General features: G+C 40.1%; 2 protein-coding genes across 4 annotated transcripts; one reads left to right on the top strand and one right to left on the bottom strand.

Moving 5' to 3' along the window:
* The first annotated feature begins 568 nt into the window (after nucleotides 1–568).
* On the top strand, nucleotides 569–3,969 carry LOC124143054 (purpurin-like). 2 transcript variants are annotated; one of them, XM_046511850.2, is made up of 3 exons: nucleotides 569–685; nucleotides 2,274–2,579; nucleotides 3,604–3,969. In XM_046511850.2, exons 2-3 carry the CDS (start codon nucleotides 2,276–2,278, stop codon nucleotides 3,957–3,959), a joined length of 660 nt encoding a protein of 219 aa, XP_046367806.2. In that variant the 5' UTR covers nucleotides 569–685; nucleotides 2,274–2,275; the 3' UTR covers nucleotides 3,960–3,969. The 2 variants fall into 2 exon arrangements, with proteins under 2 accessions (XP_046367806.2, XP_048237613.1); XM_048381656.1 differs by lacking the exon at nucleotides 569–685 and adding an exon at nucleotides 2,040–2,121.
* Nucleotides 3,970–7,475: 3,506 nt separating this feature from the next.
* On the bottom strand, nucleotides 7,476–25,155 carry LOC124143014 (tubulin polyglutamylase complex subunit 1-like). 2 transcript variants are annotated; one of them, XM_046511794.2, is made up of 9 exons: nucleotides 25,074–25,155; nucleotides 23,446–23,536; nucleotides 21,377–21,513; nucleotides 19,416–19,485; nucleotides 17,659–17,774; nucleotides 16,398–16,533; nucleotides 15,367–15,424; nucleotides 12,391–12,471; nucleotides 7,476–10,654 (listed from the first exon to the last, which is right to left on the bottom strand). In XM_046511794.2, exons 1-9 carry the CDS (start codon nucleotides 25,138–25,140, stop codon nucleotides 10,637–10,639), a joined length of 774 nt encoding a protein of 257 aa, XP_046367750.2. In that variant the 5' UTR covers nucleotides 25,141–25,155; the 3' UTR covers nucleotides 7,476–10,636. The 2 variants fall into 2 exon arrangements, with proteins under 2 accessions (XP_046367750.2, XP_046367751.2); XM_046511795.2 differs by having other exon boundaries at nucleotides 7,476–7,681.
* Between the last annotated feature and the right edge of the window lie 2,480 nt (nucleotides 25,156–27,635).

Below are 27,635 nucleotides of genomic sequence, written 5' to 3'. Positions count from 1 at the left end.
ACCCCTGGATATTATGATGCCGTTCCGTTTCTATGCGGTGATTATGGGAAATGCAACGGAACTGTGACAAAGCTATTGTACATTTTCCTTTCAAATATAATTCAACATTAAGAAGTGGTTTAAAGGAGGAATACATTTGTGTTTTTGAAATGTTTGAAAATGAGAAATGACAGTCCTGTTCAAAAGCACTTTTAAATCTCATAACACATTCTGGAATAAACGATTCAATTAGTGAAACATTTGGAGCGTCCCATACATATCGAAATTCCAAAGCGATATAACAAAGATTTAAGTTTGGAAGCCCAGTTTATCTTACTATGGCTTGCACTTTGAATTAACATATTGTAACTTTTTCTAGGGTATCTTGTATCTGGCATTTCCATTAAGTTAAATCAGTATATAATTACACGTTTAGCTGCTACACGATTCGCCTTTCTGTCGCGTTAAGTCACAGCAAGGCATCAGGTGGCGCCTGTAGGTGGGGCATGTGTCTGGGCGTGTGCCTCATGTTGACCTATAGCCACACAAGCCGGCGTTGCATGTGTCAATGTTATATCCACATACAACACTCCAGTCCAAACACAGGTCACGTGCCTCGCAATCTGATCCGATTTAGGTGGACAAAAACACGTTTAAAAAGGAAAAGAGTGCCATGCGTAAAACTGCATACTATCATTGCGGGAAGGTAAGTGTATTCTCTCTGGAAAGCCATGGGGAGTTTAACCAGAGTAATGCGTCTGGCCATTCTACTTGTGATTTAGGTTATTTTGTCAGTTACACTATGATTACATAATTCTATCCCGTAGGGAATGCTATCACAAATATAAATACATTTAACACTTCCTTCGTCCCTCTGATGGATTCAAGTCGTATGTAAATTTTATTGCTTCATTTTGAAAAAGAAGTAGTTTTCTTGTAGAGCGCGTTTCGTGAAGATCCGGGTAGAGAATATCTCTTCATCAATCCATGCTTGTCGTAAGAGGCAATCAACGGAATCGGGTGGTCAGGCTCGCTGACTTGGTTGATGCATATCACCCTATCACAGTTGCGTAGGTCGATGTTCATAATTTCAATCACTGGATTGTCTGGACCAGTCTCGATCATTTACAGACCGCCGTCATATAGCTGGAATATTTCTGAGTGCGGCGTTAAACAACAAACAAATAGTAAAACACAGGTCTTTATTGATACATAACCCGTGGCTAAACATTATCAAATCATGGCGAGGGGCGGTCGGGTAGCCTAGTGGTTAAAGCGTTCGCTCGTCACGCCGGACCCGGGTTCGATTCCTGACATGGGTACAATGTATGAAGCCCATTTCTGGTGACCCCCGCCGTGATATAGCTGGAATATTGCTAAAAGTGGCGTAAAACCATACACATTTATTCATTCAAATCATGGTGAGTTGTGAAGGCTTCGTGTTCGGCGTTACAGTATAGCTACTCAAAGGCAGTTGTTACAGTGCCCACATAAATATATACGTTTTGATGACTGAAAAGTGGCGGTCGGGTAGCCTAGGGGTTAAAGCGTTCGCTCGTCACGCCGAAGACCCGGGTTCGATTCCCAAGATGGGTACAATGCGTAAAGCCCATTTCTGGTGTCCCCCGCCGTGATATATGCTGGAATATTGCTAAAAGCGGCGTAAAACCATATTTACTCACTCGCGATGACTGAAAAGTTGTAAGAACTTAGTAGATTAGGATTATATAGGTTTCAGGCAGTTAAATCATCTAACTTTCTTCAAACCACTGGTTAGGACAGATTATGGCAACTTTGTGTACTAATATGATAAGTTTGAAAACGTTTCACCTCACATTTTCCTTTCAAACTCTATATATCTCTAAATGACAACGAAAATAACGATACTCTCACCATAAATCCTGTGAAGAACATAACAAATTTCCAGGCAAAATATGATTACATTTTCAATTTGTTTTATTCTTTAGAAAGTCTATTTTCCAGTTTAAAAACCGAGCCTTTATGACTTTGAAAACGTTTTTTATTATGATTACTGGCTTTCACAGCACACTAAGAACGTCTTTCAGTAACACGTGACTCTGCGTGTGTATGTTGCACGGAGAGTACGTGGTTTGAGGAAACGAACAGCACGGAGAGTTCGTGGTGAGTGGAAACAAACATCCAGAAACCCACGTTAATTGTTGTGCAAAGGCGTCAGTCCGCATTCACGTACGTGTCAAGTACGAATGTTATATTTTGGTTTTTAATGTCACAGTTAGGATAGCTTGACGAGTCAATCTTCTTATTCTGACCAGCCATGCTGCCCCGATCTGGCCGTATTGAAGCAGGATATATTGTCTGGTACTTGACGACATGGATGTGCATCGTGGAGGGGTGTCTACGGTCTCCCTCTCTGGTGGACAGGGGCAGTGCGTGCAAAGTAAGATCTATCCAAACTCAGTCTGAGTTCGACTCTGCTAGACTTGAGGGTCTGTGGTACGCTGTTGGAATGAATCGGTTCTGGGTTCACAGTCTACCGAAGTCCACAGTGATATCTTCAACCACAGACGTAACTGTTCGCTATAAGCTCTTGAAAGATGGACATCTTGAAATTAAAACAAGTAAGAATATATATTCATCCCTTACGCGAAAACGAAATGCACTTTTTTAAATCCATTTTCAGTACATTTGTATATTTTGCAATTCTCAATTAAATGACATTGTACATGTTTGTCTACACTTTGATGAGGCAGGGGACCCAGTCGTCTACATGTTCTATCACGCTGCAATTTATTAAGCAGAGTTTTCTTCCTTATAAGTGTTGTGATCCGGTGATTGTGGGTTCGATTCCCAAATTAATTCTCATTATGATCCTTGGTTTGTCAACACCATACCCGTATTAATGCCGTCTAAGGCGCCAGGATTCGCTGTGCAGAGTTGCGTCCCTTGGGCACGCCGAAACCTATGATTGAGGGTTTGAATCACGGTTCGCCCCAATTATGTTTCTAGGTTTGTCAGGGCCATACCCATGCCCGTGGGTTTCACCGAAGTGGTAAACGTCTTAGACCTGCATCACTTCGGGCTTTCCTCCCACATTAAGCTGACACGCCGTAATATAACTGGAATACTGTTAAAAGAGGCGTTAAACCCAACTCACTCACTCACTCATTTCATCTAACTTCAAATTGACGCCGTGATATATGATTGAAAAACTGTCCAAAACAGCGTCAAACTTATATTGCTGACTCGCTCAATATGAGGTTGAAATAACCAAAAAGCAATTTCATACTTCTCACGTAGGTGACCAGGGTTCGATTCCTCACTTGGGTACAATTCGTGACGCCGTTTGTATTAAATGCGCCATGATATGTCTAACCCCGCCATCTGAATGTACTTCAGCTAACAAGTTAAAAGTGCAAATGTTACACGAGTCAGACAAAACCTGACATTGTATTGGATCAGCTTGACCTAGACGTTCATGACATGATTTAGCCGACCATGTTGTCAGAACGTGCACCTGAATGTCACAGTCCAACCCGTATGTCCTACTCACATGCCACATTCCTTATAAGAACAGAGCAATTACATATACCAACATCCCCAGCTTCTAACTAGACTGATACATCGGCTCTATTTACCCTACAGGTGCGGCCTTGTTTGGCGTCGCGTGCACATCCAATATGGCGACCGGAAGACAAGCCGACGACAGTCATCCGGGCAGGTTCACAGTGACCTTCAACTCACAAATTGGACGGTTGCTAGGCGACCGAGCATACTGGATATTAAGCACGGATTACGTCAACTACTTAGTGGTCTACAGTTGTTGGAAGGTTCTCGCTGATGGTTCCTGCAACATCCACGATACCTATGTTTGGGTTTTAAATCGAGAGCCCAAGCCATTGAGCAAACAGCTCCAGTCATTGGTAGATCGTCAGATTGAACAAGTATGTGTTACAAAAGACGAAATATTAGAAGTACCATTTGCAAATAAATGTCAATAGCTGCACTACACTACACGGACTAGGAGTCTCATTTCATGGAACATGGCATAGCGTTAACTGGTGTAAAATGGTGTACAGTTCAGATGTATACGATATACAATAATTATTTAAGGGTCTCGTTAATATATCATAGGTACTAAGGGAGAAGATGAAAGTTCTGATGTCGGATAGAAAATAACCCAGGTTTTAAATCATAGCATCCCATTGAAGCATGTTAAGTGAATGAGTTGATAAGGATTAAGACAGCATTGAACGGGCTTCTTTAACAAGAACAAAATGCGCGTTTTGAAGCAGTGACCGAGTGATCTGTAACTCCGTCTCAATAAGATCGGGGATAATCTTAGTAAAACTAGAGATCGTCTCGGTTAGATCTGGATTATCTCAGTAAAACGAGATCGTCTCGGTTAGACCTGGATTGTCTAAGTAAAACAGGGGATCGTCTCGGTTAGATCTGGGTCATTTAAGTAAAACTGGGTATAGTCTCGGTTAGATTTGGGTCATCTTAGTAAAACTGGGTATAGTCTCGGTTAGATCTGGGTCATCTAAGTAATACTTGGTATAGTCTCGGTTAGATCTGGGTCATCTAAGTAATACTGGGTATAGTCTCGGTTAGATTTGGGTCATCTAAATAATACTTGATTTAGTCTCGGTAAGATCTGGGTCATCTTAGTAAAACTGGGTATAGTCTCGGTTAGATCTGGGTCATCTAAGTAATACTGGGTATAGTCTCTGTTAGATTTGGGTCATCTTAGTAAAACTGGGTATAGTCTCGGTAAGATCTGGGTCATCTTAGTAAAACTGTGTATAGTCTTGGTTAGATCTGGATTACACTTGTCAGAGGGGTACACAAAGTACGTGATCTAGACTATCAGTTGTCGGACTTCCATTTTTGTTGAAGGGTCTGTTGCTGGGTGGGTTATATCGCTGACTTTGTGTGCCTCACTCTGGCAGTGTGGGTCCGAATTCCAGACGGGACTCAACCCCACAAAAATACTAGAATCTAGACCAGTGAGGTCTTGTGAAAGATGGGAGTTCAATTCCTCCTGTGGTTACAATGTGTGAAGTCCATTCATGATACACCCGCATACAACAGAGTTGACACCTGGTTGAATGTGTGACCTGACTGCCTGGATTGTTGCTCATGCTATCCAATCACTACTAAGATTTGATTATTTCCGACCATCCTTATACAGAAGAAAATTGCCAATGGTGGCTCGCAACCTTCGCTCTCTTTGTATGACTCATCAGGGTCATGGCATGGCATCAAATAAATAACAAGAAGGGTTAATTGGTTTATTCTTTAATCATGTAAATGAAAAAATAAACAATTTGTGTAGTAAACAAGATATCAGCAGCCAAAACATCATACTTTAATTTTGAAACAATTATCTTGACAACAAATCACATTTCAAAGAGTCATCACATCCTAATTTAGCAGATCGATGTTCATATCAATCACTGGATTGTCGGGTCCAGACGCGATTATTTACAGACCACCATCATATAGCTGGAATATTACCAAGTGATTCCTTACAAAATAACAATATGCCATTACATGAGCCATTATGACATTACTTGTGCTATCATGACATTACACGTGCCTAAATGACATTACAATACCTTAATGACATTACACATGCCTTCATAACATCACATGCATATGTATGACATTACATGTGCCTTCATAACATCACATGCATATTTATGACATTACACGTGCCTTAATGACATTACACATGCTTTCATAACATCACATAAATATTTATGACATTACCCGTGCCTCATAACATCACATGCATATTTATGACATTACACGTGCCTTAATGACACTACATATGCCTTCATAACATCACATGCATATTTATGACATTACACGTGCCTTCATAACATCACATGCATATTTATGACAATACACGTGCCTTAATGACATTACATATGCCTTCATAACATCACATGCATATTTATGACATTACACGTGCCTTCATAACATCACATGCATATTTATGACATTACACGTGCCTTCATAACATCACATGCATATTTATGACATTACACATGCCTTCATAACATCACATGCATATTCATGACATTACATGTGTCTGTATGACATTACACATGCCTTAATGACATTACATGTATCTGTATGACATTACACATGCCTTAATGACATTACATGTGTCTGTGTGACATTACATGTATCTGTATGACATTACACATGCCTTAATGACATTACATGTGTCTGTATGACATTACATGTATCTGTATGACATTACACATGCCTTAATGACATTACATGTGTCTGTATGACATTACACATGCCTTAATGACATTACATGTGTCTGTATGACATTACACATGCCTTAATGACATTACATGTGTCTGTATGACATTACATGTGTCTGTATGACATTACACATGCCTTAATGACATTACATGTGTCTGTATGACATTACACATGCCTTAATGACATTACACAAGCCTTCATAACATTACATGTACCTGTATGACACATGTGGCTATGTCTCTTGACACACCTATTGCTACACATGTGACTGATATGCTACACGAAGATTCAGGTACAAGATTCAAGACTAGCAGTGACACCTGAAGCAGTTTGTCATAAAAAGGACAACAAAGGACAGAGACAGCAAAAGTTGTGAATAAAATATTTGGAATGGTAATCAATAGCAATAACCAATTTTGGTTCCTGGGAGTCTTCAGAGAAAGGATCAATCCAAATAATTATATATTTGTTGTCAGAGACACTAAAGCTGAGAACAGATTTGCATTGGTTTTCTTGGGACTATATTTTAAAAGCAATATTTATTCTACACACTATTTTATTCAATCATGCATTTGCAAATCCTCCTCACAACTCTGTACTGTGATGCCTTGTTCCCTATAATAATGTTAACTTCTCAGTGAAATCCTTCTTCTACAGACTTGTTTTTGGTAAAGCTTGCATTGTGTCACCTTTCTGACCAAGGATGACGAAGCATTGCTGTCATGCTCATGCTGTCACTGCCAAAATTCTAAGAACTGAACTGTGCCTGGAAAATGTTGCAATGGACCCCTTTTCATTCAGACTGGTTCTTGGTAGTTTTTACATTGCATCACCTTTATGAGTGAGTGAGTGAGTTTGGTTTAACGCCGCTTTTAACAGTATTCCAGTTATATCACGGCGTGTCAGCTTAATGTGGGAGGAAAGCCCGAAGTGATGCAGGTCTCAGACGTTTACCACTTCGGTGAAACCCAGGAGCACGGGTATGGTGCTGACAAACCTAGAAACATAATCGGGGCGAACCAGGATTAGAATCCACAATCATAGGTTTCTGGCGTGCCCAAGGGACGCAACTCTGCACCACGAATCACAGCACCTTAGAGGACTGGGCCACCCGTGCCCCCTCACCTTTATGAACAGTGTAGACTAACATTAACTCACTAAAGCAAAAAACAGCATTCACACAAACTGATAGAATACACTCAGCTATCATTTTCAGAAGCTCTTGTTGCATACTTGGATACATAATTCATTTCATAGCTAGTTTGATTCTTGGAAACAGGACAAAATGACACTGACTTGAACTTTGAAACACAACAAAAAAATAGACAACAAACAAAAGTGTAAGATGGTATTGTATATATCGGTCATGTTTTGCTGAAGATATCTCTATCCTTTCACATGTTTCAAGAGGCTATTACCATGGTTACAGCTCTTGTACCTGTATAAAAAGAAAATCATTAATCAAAACTTTGTTTTTCTGTCCTACATCAATCATTTTAGACTTTCATTTTTTAATAATTGTGTTACAGATATGGCTACCCAAAATGTGAAATAAAATAAACATTTTGAGGAGAATAATGTGATATTGTTGAATGTGGTAAGTCATTTTAGTGATGTCAAAAACTTCAAGGTAATCAAATATGGTCAGAAAAGTGAAACTTGACTGGCACATTCTGCAAGCCATTTTCTATACTTCATTTATTTATATCCACCAACCAACAAATGCTTCGAACATTGTATGTGGGATATAAAAAAATCATAAAATACTCATAAAATGTTGCATTGTTTCCAAAAATCGATCCTACAGATTTGGAAAACAATCTGTAAAACAAACAATTAAAAAACACACCAGAAAACAGGAATCTAATTAACACAAATATAGAGGCCTCACAATTAAACAAGAAGTCTGAAGTCTCACCATGAACTATTCAGACAGATGCCTCACCATTAAACATACAGACAGAGGCCTAATTTAAATATCACAACATTCAATGCTCAATTTCAAAGTATCAAGAACATGACAAACACTTGCAGACGTCCTTGTCAGGACAAGGAATTAATATTTATTAATACTCTTTAGAGAAGTTCATGAAAATGATACTAACAGACCGTATGTATTGCTGCACTCTATTATTGAAAACATGAACTGTTATTTGGATGCAAGAAATGAGAGTGAAGTGTGTATGTATGACAACGGTTTCTTACCTTTAGGGAACTGGGAGTGGAATCAAGTGGATGTTAATGTGAAGGGATTGTGATCCATGCAGCTGACTAAACACTGTAAGCTGTAGTACATTCTTGTCAATGTGTCAGTATTCAGCAAACTCAAACACAAAACACACGTACAGCACGGTAGTCCAATCAGATGAAAATGAAGTCTTAATTCATGTACTGTTCATAACATGTATGTGTCAAGGCACCAGTCCTTCCTAACAAGTTTCCACGGTTTTCATGGTTGACTTTAAACACAGGACCATAATTGAAGTGTTTAAGGGATATAACAGCCCTTTGAGGATGTCTCTACTCTGGAACTGTTTATAACTCCAATATGAAATATAAGCAACACTGAAATATGCATGACCAACAGTTCAAGCCATGAGGCCGTGATAACACACCATCAGCCAGGTCAGACATGGTAACCATCCAATCCTCAGTTAGCTCTTTGGGCCACCTCTGTAGTGGATTGAGTGGCTGTCCGGAGAGCGGAAGGTTGGTGGTTTGACCCCCGGCCGTGTCATACAATATAGGCATCAAGGTGATAAAATAAAGACTGGTTGGCTAGGAGTGGGGTATTCATGTTAAACTGCGGCATGATATCACAGTGGGCTAGCACTATAAAATCGGCAATGGTCCTGATTAGTACAAGCGCTCACACACGCGCACGCACGCACACACGTGCATGCATGTCGCCATAAAGTGCAATAATCTTGAATGCGACGTTAAATGCCATTTCACCACACCTAATCTCACCTCACCAATTAGCTCATGACAATTGTGGGGTAGTTTCTATACAGGGGATCTATACAGAACATGCACTATATGTCATTATTTCCCAGAACAACAGAAAGCAAAGCCCTCATAAAGCCATAAGTACAGGTAGTAATTAGAGTCAGGAGGCATCTTATTGTTTTATATTTAAATGTTTTAAATAAAATGTTCAAAGCATCTCATTATCTGTGTACATAACAGATGTGATTCACATTAAGTATGAATGTTTGCTTTGGTATGTAGTTGTGCATTTCATCAAGTTTAAAAAAGAGAGAACACTCATATTTATTTCCTTTGTCTGCAGGTTCATGGCCATATGTGAGTGAGTGAGTGAGTGAGTTTGGGTTTATGCTGCTTTTCAAGAAGCAACATTCCACCAATATCACGGCGGGGACACCAGGGATGGGTCTCTGGTGTTGCAAGACAACTCATAACTGGGTCAAATCAGGGATTCAGGGGCACAACTTTGCACAGCAATATTATCAGGGTATATCTGGGTATGAACCAGCAGATCCTGGCCTTGCTAGGGGATGCAACTCTGTACAGCCAATATTAATGCCATCGATCACATGGCCTCACATGCCCCTGGACATTGTTGTAAACATGTGAGAACATAGGGAAATACAGTGTTAACTGACTACATACAGATGGGATTGTACCCAGTGACCAGTATCCATGCATACAACATACAGTCAACACAAAACTATGTCTGAAACACATGGTACTCTTAAGTATAAGGCTTCTCATACATTACATTTATTTTAGGAAAATAGTATCACATAGATATACCCCTTATAAAAATAGTCTCTCCCTACTTCTCTCAAGCCACAAAGTCCTTTTGTCATCAATAGACACATTAATCATATAGATGGTACCGACCTGCATAGACTACATGCTTGTTAATCAGGTCACATGTCATAAGGCGCAGATAAGGTTACATTTAACATGTTTTATTCAAAAGATATTCAACAACTTAGGTTATTCCAATGATATAATGATCATTTTTCAAAAATACATTTTTAATGTGTAAAAATAAATTAATATGTACATGATACATACAAGACACCGTGAACAAAATATTTTAATAATTTGTCAAGTGAAACATGTCCGTCAGTCTACAGACACAATGGTCTGGAAACAGTTTAGAGCCAATATGTTCTGTGTTGAAGCTCCATAATACATACATACATGGATATTGACGATTTAGAGCATGTACCAATTAGTAATTATTAAAGCACTGACACACTGAAATTCTCAACCACAAACTTAGTTAATAAATCCCACATATTAACAAGAATAAGCAGTTGGAGCTCGCTATAGACAACAAACAATGTTCATGCAACGAGGTGAGATGATTGACGACTGTGAGGTACGTGAATGACGTGATGAAAAGTTGAAATTGACGTCATGTGAGTTTTTTCACCTGAAACAAAAAAGGCTTCAGGTTAAATAATTGTCAGAGAATACTGAAACTATAAATGTTAAAACATATACACATTTACTCACACAAGTAAACCTTCACATTAAGGTTGGTTGGTTGGTTGGTTTGTTGTTTAATGCACTCAGCAATATTCCAGCTATATGATGGCGTTCTGTAAATAATCGAGTCTGGACCAGACAATCCAGTGATTGATATCATGAGCATCGATCCACCCAATTGGGATCGATGTCATGCTTCAACCAAGTCAGCGAACCTGACCATCCGATGCAGTTAGTTGCCTCTTACGACAAGCATAGTCGCCTTTTACGGCAAGCATGGGTTGCTGAAGACCTATTCTACCCCGGAATCTTCACGGGTCTCACATTAAGGAGATAAACCTACCTAGTGTGTTTTGAAATTTGATGTAGTCCCACTGTTTGGTAGATAGCTCTCATTTTCATTTAGAACTGAGCACTTCAACTAAGTTTATGATAGCAGCGACGGCGAGTATCAGTTGATTGAATTATTGATGCCTTATGATTGTCCATTGACAAATGGTAAAACATTGATGACAAGTAAATATTTCATGATGTCACTGAACTGTCTGGTCCAGACTGCCATCATATTGTTTAGTGTGGCATTAAGCAAGAAACAAACCAACATTGAAGACTGAAGTATTGATAATGTAGTCATAGACATACAAGATCACAATCAGCTCACAACATCAAATTCTATGATTGGTGATACACTGTATGTTTGAGTGTTTGAGTGATTGTTTGAGTGAGTGTTTGTTTGAGTGAGTAAGATTGGGTGGGTGAGTAAGATTGGGTGGGTGGGTGGGTGTGTTTGTATGAGTGAGTGGGTGGGTGGGTTTGTGTGAGTGAGTGAGTGGGTGGATGGGTGTGTTTGAGTGAGTGAGTGAGTGAGTGAGCGAGCGAGCGAGAACCTGGCAGCTTTGATTGCATGATTTTGTGTAAGATTTTTATGCACATTCATCCAGTAATTAAAAGTGACCACATTTTTTTTTATAGTTAGTGCCAGCTTTTTTAACATCATGACTTTTTGCTGAATGTGACCTCAGATATTTTCAAGAAAGTGACATTTAGTGCAGAACTGGGGGTAGTGAGTTTAACTTCCTGTACTCAGAAAAGAAGCTGCCTAAGCTCTTCAATTTTTTGTTTTTTTTGCTGTTTTAAGGCCTGACTGCGCACATGTGAGAATGTTATAGCTGTTGACTGCTTAGTCAGTTTAAAATATAACGTTTCAAAAGGAGTCTATGGGAAAACATTGGGTTGTGTGTAACCCTATACGAGTTGTCCACCCATCACCTCATATATTTCTGTGCCAACGGCTGGGACGGGTCTAAATTTACTACCCAGGTACCCACCCCACTAAAGTTTGACTGTAGCCCTGGCAAAATGTATTTAGATACACATATAAAACGATCTGGTCAAGCATACACTGAAGTTGACTGAAGTTTTGTCTTTACTCAAACATATAAAAGTCAGAAGGAATGGGTGCATAGTCAGAAAGAAATTCAAACGTCAATGACTTGTAGTGTATCCAAGAGTTCTTGATAATTTGTGTCATTAAACACAATATAACATGACTAACCACGGGTCCGGTTAGTCCTGTGGGTACCCTGGTCCTACCCAGTACCCACCTGCCCCAAGTACCTGAGTACCCGAGTTACCCGTCCCATGAGATGGAATACAGTAAGATATGAACCCTTCTCTAACCTTTGTTAGAAAAGCCTCGCACGCCTCCGTCACAAACTGATCATTGGTCTGGAAGCCACCGGACCGGTCTCGGCTCAGAGCCTGAAATGAATGAATGAGTTGGTTAAATTTCAAGTGTTATAAGTGTATATGACTTGTCAGCTAGATGTGGGAGGGAAGTTCTCTGGGACACAGTGAAACCAACAAGCTCTGGAATGTTGCTAACAAAGATCAAGACCATCTGGAATCCAAACCCACACCTGGAGGATCCTGAAAAACAAGGGGCACAACCCACAAACAAAGACAACTCACTACCAAGGAACACCACTGGATTGCCATACTTTGATGTGTGTCCTGTAACACAAGGATGATACCGCATTCACTTCTTTCCTCACTGTGTAAAACATGTTCTCTGACCATTTGTTATCCTATATGTGGAAGAACTGGCCAAAGTGCATCAGTATTTAGACTCTTTTCCAACTTTGGTGAACATGTGAATGAGGCCAAGCACCATCAACAAGGAGATCTAAACCATGACTAGCAAATCCTGGCACATATAAGGGACAAAACTCTGTACAGTGAATTACTGCACATCAGACTACTGGCTATCTTGTGTTACATTAATGCTGAAATGAACAAACATGTCTACACCGTTGGCTTAAAAAAATATAAGAAACATGCGTCAGACTCTATGATGATGCGGGGGGTGCCTGAGAGGCAAGACTATTATGTTTTTAGCCTCACAAGGAAGCCTGTGAGGATAAACAGACTTAGCACTTGTGTCTGTACGTGGTGGCATGTATCTGTAAAATTGTCAGGATAGTTCAGATAACTTACCCTACAATATAATTAATTATCAAAGATTAAAAACTAACTACTTATTTAAGAATGTCCCGGCTCTACATGCTTAAGGGAAATTGATGTTTGATTTTTCATTTCAGAAGAAGACTTATTACATGTCATATAGGTCAAATAATATGAACAGCTTCCCAAATTTGTAAACAATGTCTAAAGTTTCAACATTTTCACCATGTCCTGGTACATTAAAATAAATTAATAAAATTCAGATACGTGAAAATGACATGGTATGGTGTGAAAAATTATCATAGGAATTGAATAATATCATATTTCTTTTCATCCAAATTATCCTAGTTGTTATTGAAGCTAAACAGTCATTTATATGCAATTTATCTGTTAACATGTTGGTTAATTCTGAATACATATCACCAAGACCTCAGCTTATCAACCCTCAGCTGAAGGGTAAACACTGGAAAAACAAAACAGCCACCATTTCAAGAAGCAGTTCAAGGGTCATCTGACACTGTCAGAGAGTGAAAGGTCATACAACTGTTTAGACAGTAGAGTAAGTAAACCACAAGTGCCTCATCACATGTAGAAATATAGAAATATATAAGCATGATTAGTAGGCAAACATATATGTGGATACATTACCTCACTAATCACTATGTCGTCAGAACTTTCCTGGACAGTAAACACAGGTATCCAGAATCAGACAACTCTCTAGCTGCATCATCGCATTTTTGACAAGTGTACATCTATATCCATGAATGTTACAATCATGACAGTAGGTCAAATTACCTCCAACATAAAACCTATTGTTTTCTTGTGTGAACATAATAATTATGAGACTGAGCTAAATTTCAAAGAGGAGGGGAAAACAATTGTTAAACTTGTTAAATTCTGTGTTCCATCAAGTTAGTTGACATCCTTCTTTTGAACAGATATTTGATGAAATTACAAGGACTGCGTGGCATTACCTTTATAACTGTATACTGCAACACACTTCAAACGATACATATTGCAATATTTTTTCTGTTCCAGTATATTGGACAAAAAAATATTACAAGTCTCATTATTATTTGTATCGTTTAACCTAAAATCTACGCAGGAATTCAGTACATATGATGTTTCCCTTTGAAATTGATTGACAAAACAGCGGAGACACTAAAGCGATGTTTCTCTCATGTTGTTGTCTCCCCTGTATCTATGACTACAAAATGGTGGCAACTGACCACGCCGAGTAATATTTACTGTAGTATTTAGAAAAAAAGGATCTGTATTGTATGTACAATCAGTGTCAATCACTGTCAAACAATTTAGCTCCCAAAATATCGCAATACATATTGTAATACAGATACTTGCTATACAACTGTTTCATCAATACACAACCCTAGAAATTACCCTTTAGCAAACCGAGGCAACATTTCTTTCATTTTGCCAACTGCATCTTAGAATGCTCATCAAGAAAACTATTGGGCAAGACATAGAAATTGGTCTGGCCTAACAGTTTATGTTTGAAATATTCATATAAAAACTATTCCACATCTCAAAGTCAGACTTCATTCCTCCCCAATCACTGACCATTTCACAAAATAACCATGGCCTCGGCTCAGAGGTAACACAGCTCCAGTACTTGTGTGGACCCTACATTGTTAAAGACTTCACAACTCATTTACCTTACTGGTATTAGACCTTTCATGTACATCTCTAACTTGAAGATCTCTCACTAACAATGTAGGTTATAAATACATATATTTATTTAACAACTTTTCAGGAAATAGATTGTTCTTAAGGCCATGTCTTAGATGTTGAGTGTTCATTTCGCGTGTATTTCAAGGGACATAACTCTTGCTAGAAATCAAATGTCCGTCTTGCCAATGACAGCAGTCCACTAGTCCTCAGAATGATAACAAATAGCAAAACCCTTTAAAAGGGCAAACTTCTACTAGTCCCTATAATACCTCAACTATTCGGCAGATTGATAAGGACTACAGGACTAGTGCCAATGTCTAACACTGGACAGTACCAAACACTTACTTCAGAAAAGAGACCTAACTTAGTGTAAAAAGCCTGTATCTTTCACAATTTTCTTCATGCATGCAATAATCCGTCCACTGACATTATTTGCTGGTGGCCCCTATGACCAGTAGTATATATAAACATGAAGAAAGTGACACAGGCAACACATGGACTCACCCGATCAAGAGCAAAGTACAGTCCATCTGGGCCGAGGTTGTAGCCAGACTCCATGATCCTGAAATACACACAACAGTAAATGATCATCTCATATCTGACAGAAGACAGGATTGACAACAGAGTTTTGTTATAGGTTGCTAGGGACTTCAAAGGGGAACTAATATATATGAGGTAAGCGAGTGAATAGTATTTTAAGATGCATTCAGTAATGTTACACCTATGACATGGTGTCCTGTTACAAATGGAGACTGGATGAGACAAGCCAGTGATTGATAAGCTACGGGATACGATGACACATGTGCAGCCAGGTCACAAATTGCGACTTTCTCATTCTGATTAGTTTGACTTTGAGACAACTAGGCCTTGTTTCATCCCCTAAAGCCGAGCACCATGCAGGCAGGATAACAACAAGTACCATCATTTACCGTTTTCAGTATGACATGCTCTTGGGGCAGATGCTCTATCCACAAGACCACATGCACAAGTGTGAATCTCCACATCTTCCCGAGGCAAGGCAGGAAATTCTGGGTTCCATCGAAGCGCAACCAGTGGCTATTACAAGTTATATCCCTTCTTTTTACCAATCAGATTCCACCTCTGATATCACTTGCATTTGCTCCAAACAAAATGGAGGCCCCCAGTGAAGATGTCCTGACCGATAATCAAGATCTTTATTGTAATAAAACAGGTCTTACTTCACGAAGTGCATCAATTCATGTGAGCACCTTGATTAAATGTGAAAAGATTTGGAAAATATCTGTTGACACCCAGTTGACGGTACAAATGCTTTGCAAATCCTGCAATCGACAGAAATCAGCAAGCAGGTTAAGAAGAACAGGATGATGATTTTGTAACGCAATTTGGATTGGACTATGCATAGACTTGTTAGTCCAGCCAAAATATAACTCCATAATTCCAGTCTAGTTCAGCAAGGGTGGAAGTTGGACTTTTACAGTCAGTTAAATCCCTTGCCTCGGGAAGATGGAATCTCCATGGAGTGGCTCTACAGTCAGTATCAAGTGCCCTCCTACCTCTTGACGTCGTTCCTGGAGCTGCCCAGAGCTGTCCTAAGCTGGTCCAGGACGGCGTCACACAGAACCTTGTCAGCCTTACCACAGTTCTGGACGTCCAGTGAGCGGAACAAAAGTTCAGACAGCTTTGCGTAGTCTGAAATGGAATGAAAGCACCAAAAATTAGCATTTGTGACTCTTAAACACTGCCCAAGTTAAGATGCATAAAGGGAAATAACTCTTCCTCCCAAAGCTTTTGTGCAAATATAGGTCTACCTGTGGCACTCTTCTTCCACAAGATCTGTGAAACCTGTAAACAACTGGCACACAAACCCATTTAAATATGGTAATGGGTATGAAACCAGATGATACGTGAAACATATAAGATAACAGAGAGGGTGTAGGGAAGCACACACACCTCTTTGATGCAACCGTTTATAAAATTTAGAATCACTACCAAAAAAAATGGAATTGACTGAATTGACCCATTCCTATTTTGATTATGCTCCAAAAACCTAACTCAATGTTAGTTGAAGGGAGGTAAGTATTGTATTTCGACTCTTAAAGCTCTGATTACTCTGGGTGCTCTCCAAATGTCTGTCATTTCCCTTTCATTACAGGAATATGAACATTCTATATGTCAAATTCTTAGCTTGCTCTGACAGTGTAATAGACATTACAATGTCCACAACACAGAGTGAAAACAACTGGCTTTAACATACCAGAGGAGCAAGAGGAAGTTCAAGGGCATCTAACTGGATAAGATGACAGTAAGTGAGTGAGTTGGAGTTAACGCCGCTTTGAACAGTATTCCAGTTATATCACGGCGTGTCAGCTTAATGTGGGAGGAAAACCTGAAGTGATGCAGGTTTAAGACGTTTACCACTTCGGTGAAACCCACGAGCACGGGTATGGTGCTGACAAACCTAGAAACATAATTGGGGAGAACCGGGATTCAAACCTACAATCATAGGTTTCTGGCGTGCCGAAGGGACGCAACTCTGCACAGCGAATTGCGGAGCCTTAGACGACTGGGTGACAGGCCTCCAGGGTGGTTTGGGGGAGCTGTTTTCACTCTGTGTTAGGGATATCGAAGATGAAAAGCAAATGCCACACTGTCAAAGCAGGATAGTAAAATATAAACATCTTGATTTAATTACTTATGCAGGCAACATTTCTAAGAATCAAATGTAAAAAAAGGTTTATGACAACTGTGAATATCTCAATACATCTGAAAAGGTCATGTATTCCAACTCGACACTTTACACAGTGAACATCTCACCTTGTAGAACACAGCAGGTGAACATCCCTGATCTGAACACATCGTAAGGAACGGCTTCAAAGTCGGTACACTCGATCCGTTTCCGCAGTTTGCTGGTCACCATGGGCGGCATGTCCCTACAAATAACACAGAGAACTGCATTGTTCATGTGGAAATCACTACATTAGTTTCATCTCTTCTCAATCCTTTACCATCAGCTCTACCTTACATACATGCATATTTTAATACAGTGGAAATGATGCATTATTGATGGTAGAGCCTCCATGTAAGGAGTGAGTGAGTCAGTTGGGTTTAATGCCGCTTTTAACAGTATTCCAGTCATATCATGGCGTGTCAGCTTAATGTGGGAGGAAAGCCCGAAGTGATGCAGGTCTCAGACGTTTACCACTTCGGTGAAACCCAGGAGCACGGGTATGGTGCTGACAAACCGAGAAACATAATCAGGGCGAACTGGGATTCGAACCCACAATCATAGGTTTCTTGCGTGCCCAAGGGACGCAACTCTGCACAGCGAAACGCGGCGCCTTAGACAACTGGGCCTTGTCATGACATCCAATTTCTAAATGCTTGTTAACACATGATTAACAAATCATGACTCTGGAAAGCTACTAGTCCCTCTGTATTGTCACTAGTCTTGGACTAACAGACTACTGGCCATGTCTAACCCTGCTATGGGTAGTGTGTTTGCCAACCAGAACATCAACATCATCAAGGTAACAAAAGATCTCCATGTTGTGTCAAGGCCTGTTGATATTGAGTGAGGTGGTACATCAATCCTTGTGACAGTATTTTAGTTACATGATGTCGTGTCAGCTTAATGTGGGAGGAAATGAATCCCTCAGTGCTGTTTGTAGAAGAAGGTGAAAGCCACGAGGACAGGTATTGGGTTGACAAATTCAGGAATTGAACCCGCTTGTAGACCAAAAAGCCACCCATGCTCCCGCTGGGGAGTATTTTGTTTGTTTGTTTGTTGTTTAACGCCACACTCTGCAATATTCAAGCTATATGACGGTGGTCTGTAAATAATCGAGTCTGGACCAGACAATCCAGTGATTAATACCATGAGCATCGATCCACGCAATTGGGATCGATGACATGCATCAGCGAGCCTGGCCACCCGATCCTGTTAGTCCCCTCTTACGACAAGCACAGTCACCTTTTACGGCAAGCATGGGTTGCTGAAGACCTATTCTCGCTGGGGAGTAAGTGCTGTTTGGCACCGCTTCAAACGGTACTGTAATTACTTCCTACATGCAGTGTGTCAGTTGTATGCAGTGTTTGAAACAATTTTAAGACCCAACAAGACAGTCGGGCAGGTGACCCATAAATATTGCCTGCCCATCTTCAAAGTTACCTGCCTGCATTCAGACATTATAAACACTGAACATTTAAAACCTCTAAAAATAAGAGATAAATCGCATCTTGATTCAGTTGAAATAATGCAAACAATTAATTGAGAATCTATGAGGAGTTACAATGTATAATAAAACTGACTATGTAAGTAGTCTTAAAATTAACAGCCAGACAGTCGGGCAGTTGGAGAAGAATTTCATGCAGCCCAACAGAAAAGTTACTAGACACAGGCAGGAGGGCAGGCATGTGGAAGGAGAGCCCAGAGCTACACAGGTCATATATGATGACCACTATGGTCAAGCTGCAGGCATGATAATGGTGCTGACGGACCAATGATCACAATGAGGAGGAAGTGCGGCACCAAAGACAACAGTGCCACCTGTGCTCTGCATGTTGATACTGACCGACACAGGCTTTGTATGAGGTCTGTGTAGTTGGCTCCATGTACACCTCGCCTCTTCACTCCTTTGCTGTCTGGAAACATAAATGTAGATATGTATATTAACTTCCAGTTATTTGACGGTTACCATTAAAGTACTTATAGCATGTCATACTCAAACAATTACTTGGGGCGCCTTAATTCACTGTGCAGAGTTAATTATGTCCCTTGAGTTGACAGAAATCTATGATCCTGGGTTTGAATCCTGGTCGCCAAAATTATGTTTCTAGGTTTGTCAGAACCATACCCGTGCTCGTGGGTTTCACCTAAGGGGTAAACGTCAAAGACGTACATCACTTCGGGCTTTCCTCCCACATCAAGCTGACATGCTGTGATATAACTGGAATACTGTTCAAAGCGGCGTTAAACCCAACTCACTTACTGAAACAAATACACAGGTGCACACTGATACATGTTTGCCACGACCCAGTTCCGCACAACGATGTACAATATATGAGGCCCAACATTTTTCACAGCCCCTGCTGTAATAGGACTGGAATAAAACAACATTCACTCACCTCCTCTCTTACTGATGGTATTCATGTGGAGCAAGAGTGATTTAGCTGGGCCTTACGCTGCCTATACAGCAATATTTCAGTGTATCCATGCTTCATTGAAACCTGGCCTTTGTGATGTGTTGATTAGGGGGTAATGATTATGATGATGTTTAAATTCATGTGTTAAATCCAATATATTTTGTCCCAAGAAAAAGAATATTGATACCTTCAAGCTTTTGGTTGTCTCAAATTCACGCCTTAACAATGTTTTAAAGTGTAGATTGCAAAATGAAAACAACGTAAAGAAAGGGAATGCAATAGGGATACAAAATATATCATGTGTATCTAATGTATCAAATTAGAGTTATGCCCCTTTCCCAGAACCTTCACAATATTGTACAATGTAAATCATGAAAATAATGTGATAAATGTCAGTGTCAATGCTTGCATTAATAAAGTAACATATATTTATCCGGACATATGGGAGTTTATTGTCATGTCAAGTTCACCACACATGGGCTGAAACAATGACACATGTGAAGTTCCCAATAAACATTATATAAAGGAGCGCCAGATTTAGTGCTTCTCATGAAGGTCCACATCAAATGTGGTCATTTGGTTAAAAAATGTTGATTAAGCAGTTATGACAGTTGACAACTATGTACCTCAGCATCTTTGATCTTGGTAAATTTGGAAAATAATCTTATAATTACAGGTAAGGTGAGGTGAAATTGGGTTTAACGTCGTGTCCAAGATTATTGCACTTATATAGCGACGTGCATGCACGTGAGTGTGTGTGTGGCTGCTTGTACTAGTCCGGACTGTTGCCGATTTATAGTGCTAGCCCACTGAGATACCATGCCGCAGTTTAACATGAATACCCCACTCAGACACAGTATACTGACTCCGAACCCGACCAGTCCTTGCTTTAACCCCTTAATGCCGAGCGCCAGACAGGGTAACAACAAGTACCACCTTTTAACGTCTTTTGGTACGACGCGGTCGGGGATCGAAACCCGGACCTTCCGCTCTCCGGGCGGACGCTCTACCACTAGACCACGGACACAGTCTCTCTTATAATTACAAGCAACGCACTGCTCAATGGGGGCCACTAGAAATGGGCTTCACACATTGAACCTATGAAGCCATCGAATCGAACCTGAGCTTCAGCGGTGACAAGCTAATACTTTAAGCACTAGGCTACCTACCACCGCATAAAAATAGTTTGCTATAAACATTAGTATGTCATATCCATATTCATCACAACCAGGGTGCCATTGTACAAAACAACCGTAGCACTACGACTGTCAAAAGTCTTTGTTAAGGTATGTAAGTTACGATCACCTTAGCGCTAAGATTGCTTTGTACAAGGCACCCAGTTCTGAATGAAACACTCATTCTTGGTACTGATAGACACTGTTTTACTCACTGGCAATTTTTAATTTCCCCAAAATATCATAGGCAACCCTGACGTTGCTCTCAAACACTGGGCGGCTGTGGTGGGTCATTAGCAGCACATGCCGCGCTCTCTCCACAGCACTGTTCTGCTCCTCCTGGGCCTCGAAGCTGAAACACGGGAGGTCGTCATGTGAGGCACAGATCAACTGTAATGCAGGGCTTTGTGCTAACTCTTTCCAACTGAGGCAAGTGGCTAATGGTTGTTAAAAACTCAGAGCCAGTTCCGAAATTTAGGTACCACCTAACCAATAAGGTTGAACAAAATTGGTGTACATGTCCAATAACTTGTCATCTACTTTACTGTTATAATTGTTTTAAAAGGGATGCACTAAAACAGGGCTCTCGACTGACATCCATGGTGAGAATTATCAGCCTGTGGAATCAGTGTAGGGAGCTCTCCCAATACTGTATAAGGTGTAGGGAGCCCTCCCAATACTGTATCAGGTGTATGGAGCCCTCCCAATACTGTATCAGGTGTATGGAGCCCTCCCAATACTGTATCAGGTGTATGGAGCCCTCCCAATACTGTATCAGGTGTATGGAGCCCTCCCAATACTGTATCAGGTGTATGGAGCCCTCCCAATACTGTATCAGGTGTATGGAGCCCCTCAATACTGTATCAGGTGTATGGAGCTCTCCCAATACTGTATCAGGTGTATGGAGCCCTCCCAATACTGTATCAGGTGTATGGAGCCTCTCAATACTGTATCAGGTGTATGGAGCCCTCCCAATACTGTATCAGGTGTATGGAGCCCTCCCAATACTGTATCAGGTGTATGGAGCCCTCCCAATACTGTATCAGGTGTATGGAGCCCTCCCAATACTGTATCAAGTGTATGGAGCCCTTCCAATACTGTATCAGGGCATGCACATACCAGTTTATGCTTTAATATGACAATCCATTTCAGAATGTTAAGTTGACCAATGTTTTTGTACAATATATTTGTTGAAGGTTTAAGGTTATTTTAAAAGTTTACAAAAGGATATCAAATTTTAAATTTAATCTTGAGAGAGAGATATATCGACTGCTAATAATATTTCCATCACAAAATGTAAATCAGTCCCAAGAATGCAAAATGATATATATAAAACTCAACATTCAATATGATAGGAGGTTGGTTGGTTGGTTTGTTGTTTTACGCCGCACTCAGCATTATTCCAGCTATATGACGGTGGTCTGCAAATAATCGAGTCTGGACCAGACAGTCCAATGATTGACATCATGAGCATCGATCCACACAACTGGGATCGATGACATGCATCAAACAGGTCAGGGAGCCTGACCACCCGATCCCGTTAGTCGCCTTTCACGGCAAGCATAGTCGCCTTTTACGGCAAGCATGGGTTGCCGAAGACCTATTCTACCCCGGATCTTCACGGGTCATATGATAGGAGGAGGTGGGTGAGGTGACATTGGGCTTAACGTCGCGTCCAAGGACTGATGCCTGATTTATAGTGCCAGCTCACTGAGATACCATGTACCATAGAATGCAGTCCTACTAAATAACATCTGGGAGAATGATGCTTAATAATAAAGTTTCATCTGTAATTGTATTCTTGTATTAATTACAATAAAGTGCCATTTATGTGCATCACAGGATTATGTTTAAAACACTAACATTGAAACACTGATGTCTGAATATTTTTAATGAACTCCATAACGGCGTGATGTGGTCAGCAGATTAACACGACAGTCATGTCGCCGCTGGGTGGTCAACTCCGAATGAGCAGCTCAGCTTCATTCAAGTCATCTCGATAACCATTAGGTCCATATTGTTGGATTTAAAACAACTTCATGGCCTATTAATTATTTCTTACCTTGTTACTTGTATGTTGTGTTTTTTGCTGTGTTCTATATTGGTATGCCATTAAAAATGGATATTACCACGATTGTACTACACTGAGAAAAACATGTTTTATTGTAAAGAAATATTTAACTCCATGACATCTGATGAAACCGAGACGTTAAAAAGTAGGCTGTCGAACAGTAGGCCCTCAATCATGTGTACATAATCTTAACCTCAAAGTACTACCACTTACTAATCAGCCAGGAAGTCTATTGGGTCATCGGGCCTGTTAGATATGATCTTTGCAAGGACATCCTTTACCATGTGTCCAATATTGGTCCTCTCTGCAAAAGGTAGAAGAAAATATCAGTAATAATTCTAGACTTCTGCTTCTGTGGATACCGATGCAGATATCTTACTGTGGGTTTATAATTGAAAAGGATAATGAATTGTCTACATGATTAAGTGTAGATAATCAGCTGATAATCGGTCACCCAAATGCAAATATCATGTGTTTGAAAAGGGTTAGAGCTAAAACGGCACCTCAGCAAAACGGCACTGAGTGAAAACAGCACAGACTGGACAAAAAAGTCACCTCGCCTAAAGTGAAAACAGCTACTATTGCCTGACAAAAACTGCACGTTATTTTGTAGACCTTGATACAGAAATAAATTAAATACACAAGTTCATGAGAAATATCATGACGCTCCCTTTTCTGCCGGCAGCCGACATTACAAGAATGTTTTCATAACAGACTGTGTCCCTGCCCAAGGAAAACTTTGGCAACTAACTACTTCCAAACCCAATGGAACGCACGCTCAACCTTCTCTCCACGATCCTGGTCTGTGTACAATGTTGCTGTCAGGACCAACAACTCTGTTTAAGGTAATATTAATACAAATAAACAAATACAAATAATTAAAATAAACTGTCATATAATTTTAATGTATTTATTATACTTTCTAACTTCTGTTTTCTTTCATTACAGGTTGGCAGGGATGAATCAACAACAAGGAGGGTGAGTAAACCCTTGGTATCTAGACTCATCCCAGTCTCCTTCAACACCCGACAAGGTTCATACAGGAGGGCCGACTCAGGGACTATCCCTGTGGCAGGGATTTAAAGATAGTGACTTCTCCCTGACACAGTCACTTACACAGTGCTCTCACAGGTGTTGTGAAATGCCATGAGACATTGGAGATGACAATATTTGTGGACAAATACAAGACAATGGTAAATAAAGAATAACTGTGAATGAAGCATATATATGCTACTACATAAATCGTTCTTATCGTTATTAAAAAGTAAGTGTGCAGTTTTCGCCCGACAATTAGCCGTTTTCGCCAGAGAAATCGGTGATGTTTTGCTGAGGTGCTGTTTTTGCCTGTACCAGTTTGAAAATTCACATGTTAACACTCCACTAGACAGTATGCTCGTTGATTGGCACAACAATGTTCCACTATAGGGTATAAACATGCCTAGTCGAGAGCCGCGATGGTGTCCTACAGTCAAGACGTGATGTAGGGTCATGTCTTTACTGTAGGACCGTGGCTCTCGGCTAAAACATGGCCAACTGGAGTTGAGTTTACGGTGAGAGCACATTGTATACTGTAAGTTGTAACCGGTTAATCAGACTCACAATCGGTTCATCGCCTTATTTTTCGTTTCGCGAGTCACATAATCATCGATCTTGTGGATGTTCTTGCAGTTCCTTCTTTGAAATGACTTATTTATGATGATGATGATGTGAGCAAGAAATGAATTGGCCACACGTCAACTGTGGTTGATTAAACCTAATCCATGTCAGAATAACACTGTTACGAATACGATGAAGTAACATGTAATAGAGCATCATTCTTTCCCAAAATGTTGATTACAGACCCAGGAACTGGCGATCAGTCTCTTGTATCCTCTCGTCAGGTGCAGGAGCTTTTCTTCTCTCCGCCATTTTTGTTGACACTGGTTACGCTGCTATTTGATTGGTTGCAATCCTCATTACTCCTCACAGAAACGTTTTCATCAAGCTGTGCCAAGAGTTTGCGGGAATGCATTGACCACTCCCCCAAAATGGATAGTGCAGTGCATTCAAGCGCTTTAGCTCACCTGAACTGGAGGTTGATCTTTTTCACGTTGCTTCGAATATTTTCTCGTTACTTACTTAAATTATTTTCTTAAAATTTCGAGCTTTTTCTGGGAATTTCAATTTACAAAAAAATATTGTAGAAATTTAGATTTTCGATAAACTTGAAATAACGAGAAACTAATCGATATCACGAGAAAATGATTTAAATAACGAGAAATGTCTATTAAGAAAAATTAAAAAATATGCTACCACAAGGATGTATTCAGTTTTATTGTTGACACACAAAATTAACGTTTAGGTACTTTCTATAAAAATAATATTCATTTTGAGCATTGTTGTCTGAACAAACAATTCATTAAAAACATCACACATAGAATGAAATGATGCTCCCTTGCTATATTTGATCATCTCTAAAGTAATCAAACATCCGGGAAGTATTATGCTTTTGTTTACAGTCTGATGCAAATATCGGTCATTGTCATATTCATGCATCTTGCATCTATGTGGATATTTGCGAACCATCATCCGTTTATAATGACACCGGTGCCAAAATGTACATGTCAATAATTCATCGTTTCGTTGGTGATATAATTCTTGTTTAAATCTCTCATGCCAGGTTCGATAAGAAGTGCGCTGCTCCTAACGTATAGTGAGCGAGTTTGGTTTGACGCTGCTTTGATCAGTATTCCAACACATCACGCCATCTGTTTGATGTGGGTGGAAAGCCCGAGGTGATATATGTCTTTGATGTTTACCACTTTGGCAAAACCCACGTGCATAGATTTGGCGCTGACAAACATAGATGCATTATCAGGGCGAACTGGAAATCGAACCACAATCTTAGAACTTATTTCTTCATATTAGATCGACAACAGTGGAACACCAGTTTGACAAGACTGAGCTTTCCTGGTAACTGAATTCTTCAATGCAAATTACTGCTTAAGCTGGTCATGCAAAGATTCTACATATTTCCTTACCGACGTGGTTTATTTGCTGCTTTTGTCTCAATAAATGCAACATTTATGGGTTATCTAAGAGCTGAGTTGAAATGGGGTTTTACATCGCGTCCAAGATTATTGCACTTATATAGCGACGTGCATGCACGTGTGTCTGTGTGTGTGGCTGCTTGTACTAGTCCGGACTGTTGCCGATTTATAGTGCTAGCTCACTGAGATACCATGCCGCAGTTGAACATGAATACCCCACTCAGACACAGTATACTGACTCCGAGCCGACCAGTCCTTGTTTTAGCCCCTTAGTGCCGAGCGCCAGACAGGGTAACAACAAGTACCATCTTTTAACGTCGTTTACCATGACGCGGCTGGGGATGGAACCCCAGCTCTTCCGCTCTCCGGGATGACGCTCTACCACTAGACTAGTGCAATAGTGTGCACGAACCAATGAATGAACACAAGACTTCCAATTTGCTTCACCAGAGGTGTCAAGATGCGGCAAACCTTTCACAAACTCAATTTCCTATCGGGTGATAAGGATGTGAATGTTCCTTCCCAGTGATAAAAGAACATGCAAGTGGACTAAATTGCTGATTTTCACTTCAAGGGTCTTTTATTTACAAACGTAAACATAAATAAGTTTCAACTTCCAGATAAGTGCTGCTACTAATAAATGGACATTTTCTTTTGTTAGAGTAAAGATTTTTATTATCCAGCATTTCTTAATAACAGCAGTGATAAAATTTCATGTTTATTTATTTCGCATAATTGTAGTCGGCCAAAATTCCTTTGGTCAAAAGTGCTTCTTTTCTTCTGATCTCGCTAGAATGTATTCGGCTGCTCTGTTTATATACGTTTATATAATACTCCAATTTCTAAATGCCTATCAAAGAAGTTATACGCTCGAGTCTTTCAGTGAGTGAGGTGAGTGAGTGAGGCGAGTGTCGGTCAGTCTCGAAAACCAATAAACAAATATATGGCCTAACATATACATAAAAGAGGAATCCCTCGAAGACAGATAGGTACCACACAACAGGGATACCTCGTAATCTATACTTTCATACATACATTTATGATCAACGTTTCAGGGCTACTCCATTCCAATTCATTCGCCTTATGAGTGAAAGTTGTTATCAATACCGACCTTCACGTCCTTACACCTTCTAAATACCTATCTAAGAGTTGATGGTAACCTATATTTTCACAACAGGCTACTGAAACTAAAGGTGTCAGTATGGGACTAACTGCCTGTGGTGCCCTGACAGCTGTATCCCGATGACCTGGATCGTGGCTCATACAATCATTGGCTGATTGATTACTTACTTGCTTAATTACTTGATTTTGCTTAAGCATATATTGCTGTGAACATGCGCTTACTATTCTCAATTTTCTATGTCAACAACAGAG

The sequence above is a fragment of the Haliotis rufescens genome, unplaced genomic scaffold, assembly GCF_023055435.1.
Source record: "Haliotis rufescens isolate VD_foot unplaced genomic scaffold, xgHalRufe1.0.p SCAF_4, whole genome shotgun sequence".
Lineage (NCBI taxonomy): Eukaryota > Metazoa > Mollusca > Gastropoda > Lepetellida > Haliotidae > Haliotis > Haliotis rufescens.
The sequence above is the reverse complement of the archived record's forward strand: the minus strand, read 5'-3'. Positions and strand labels throughout refer to the sequence as shown.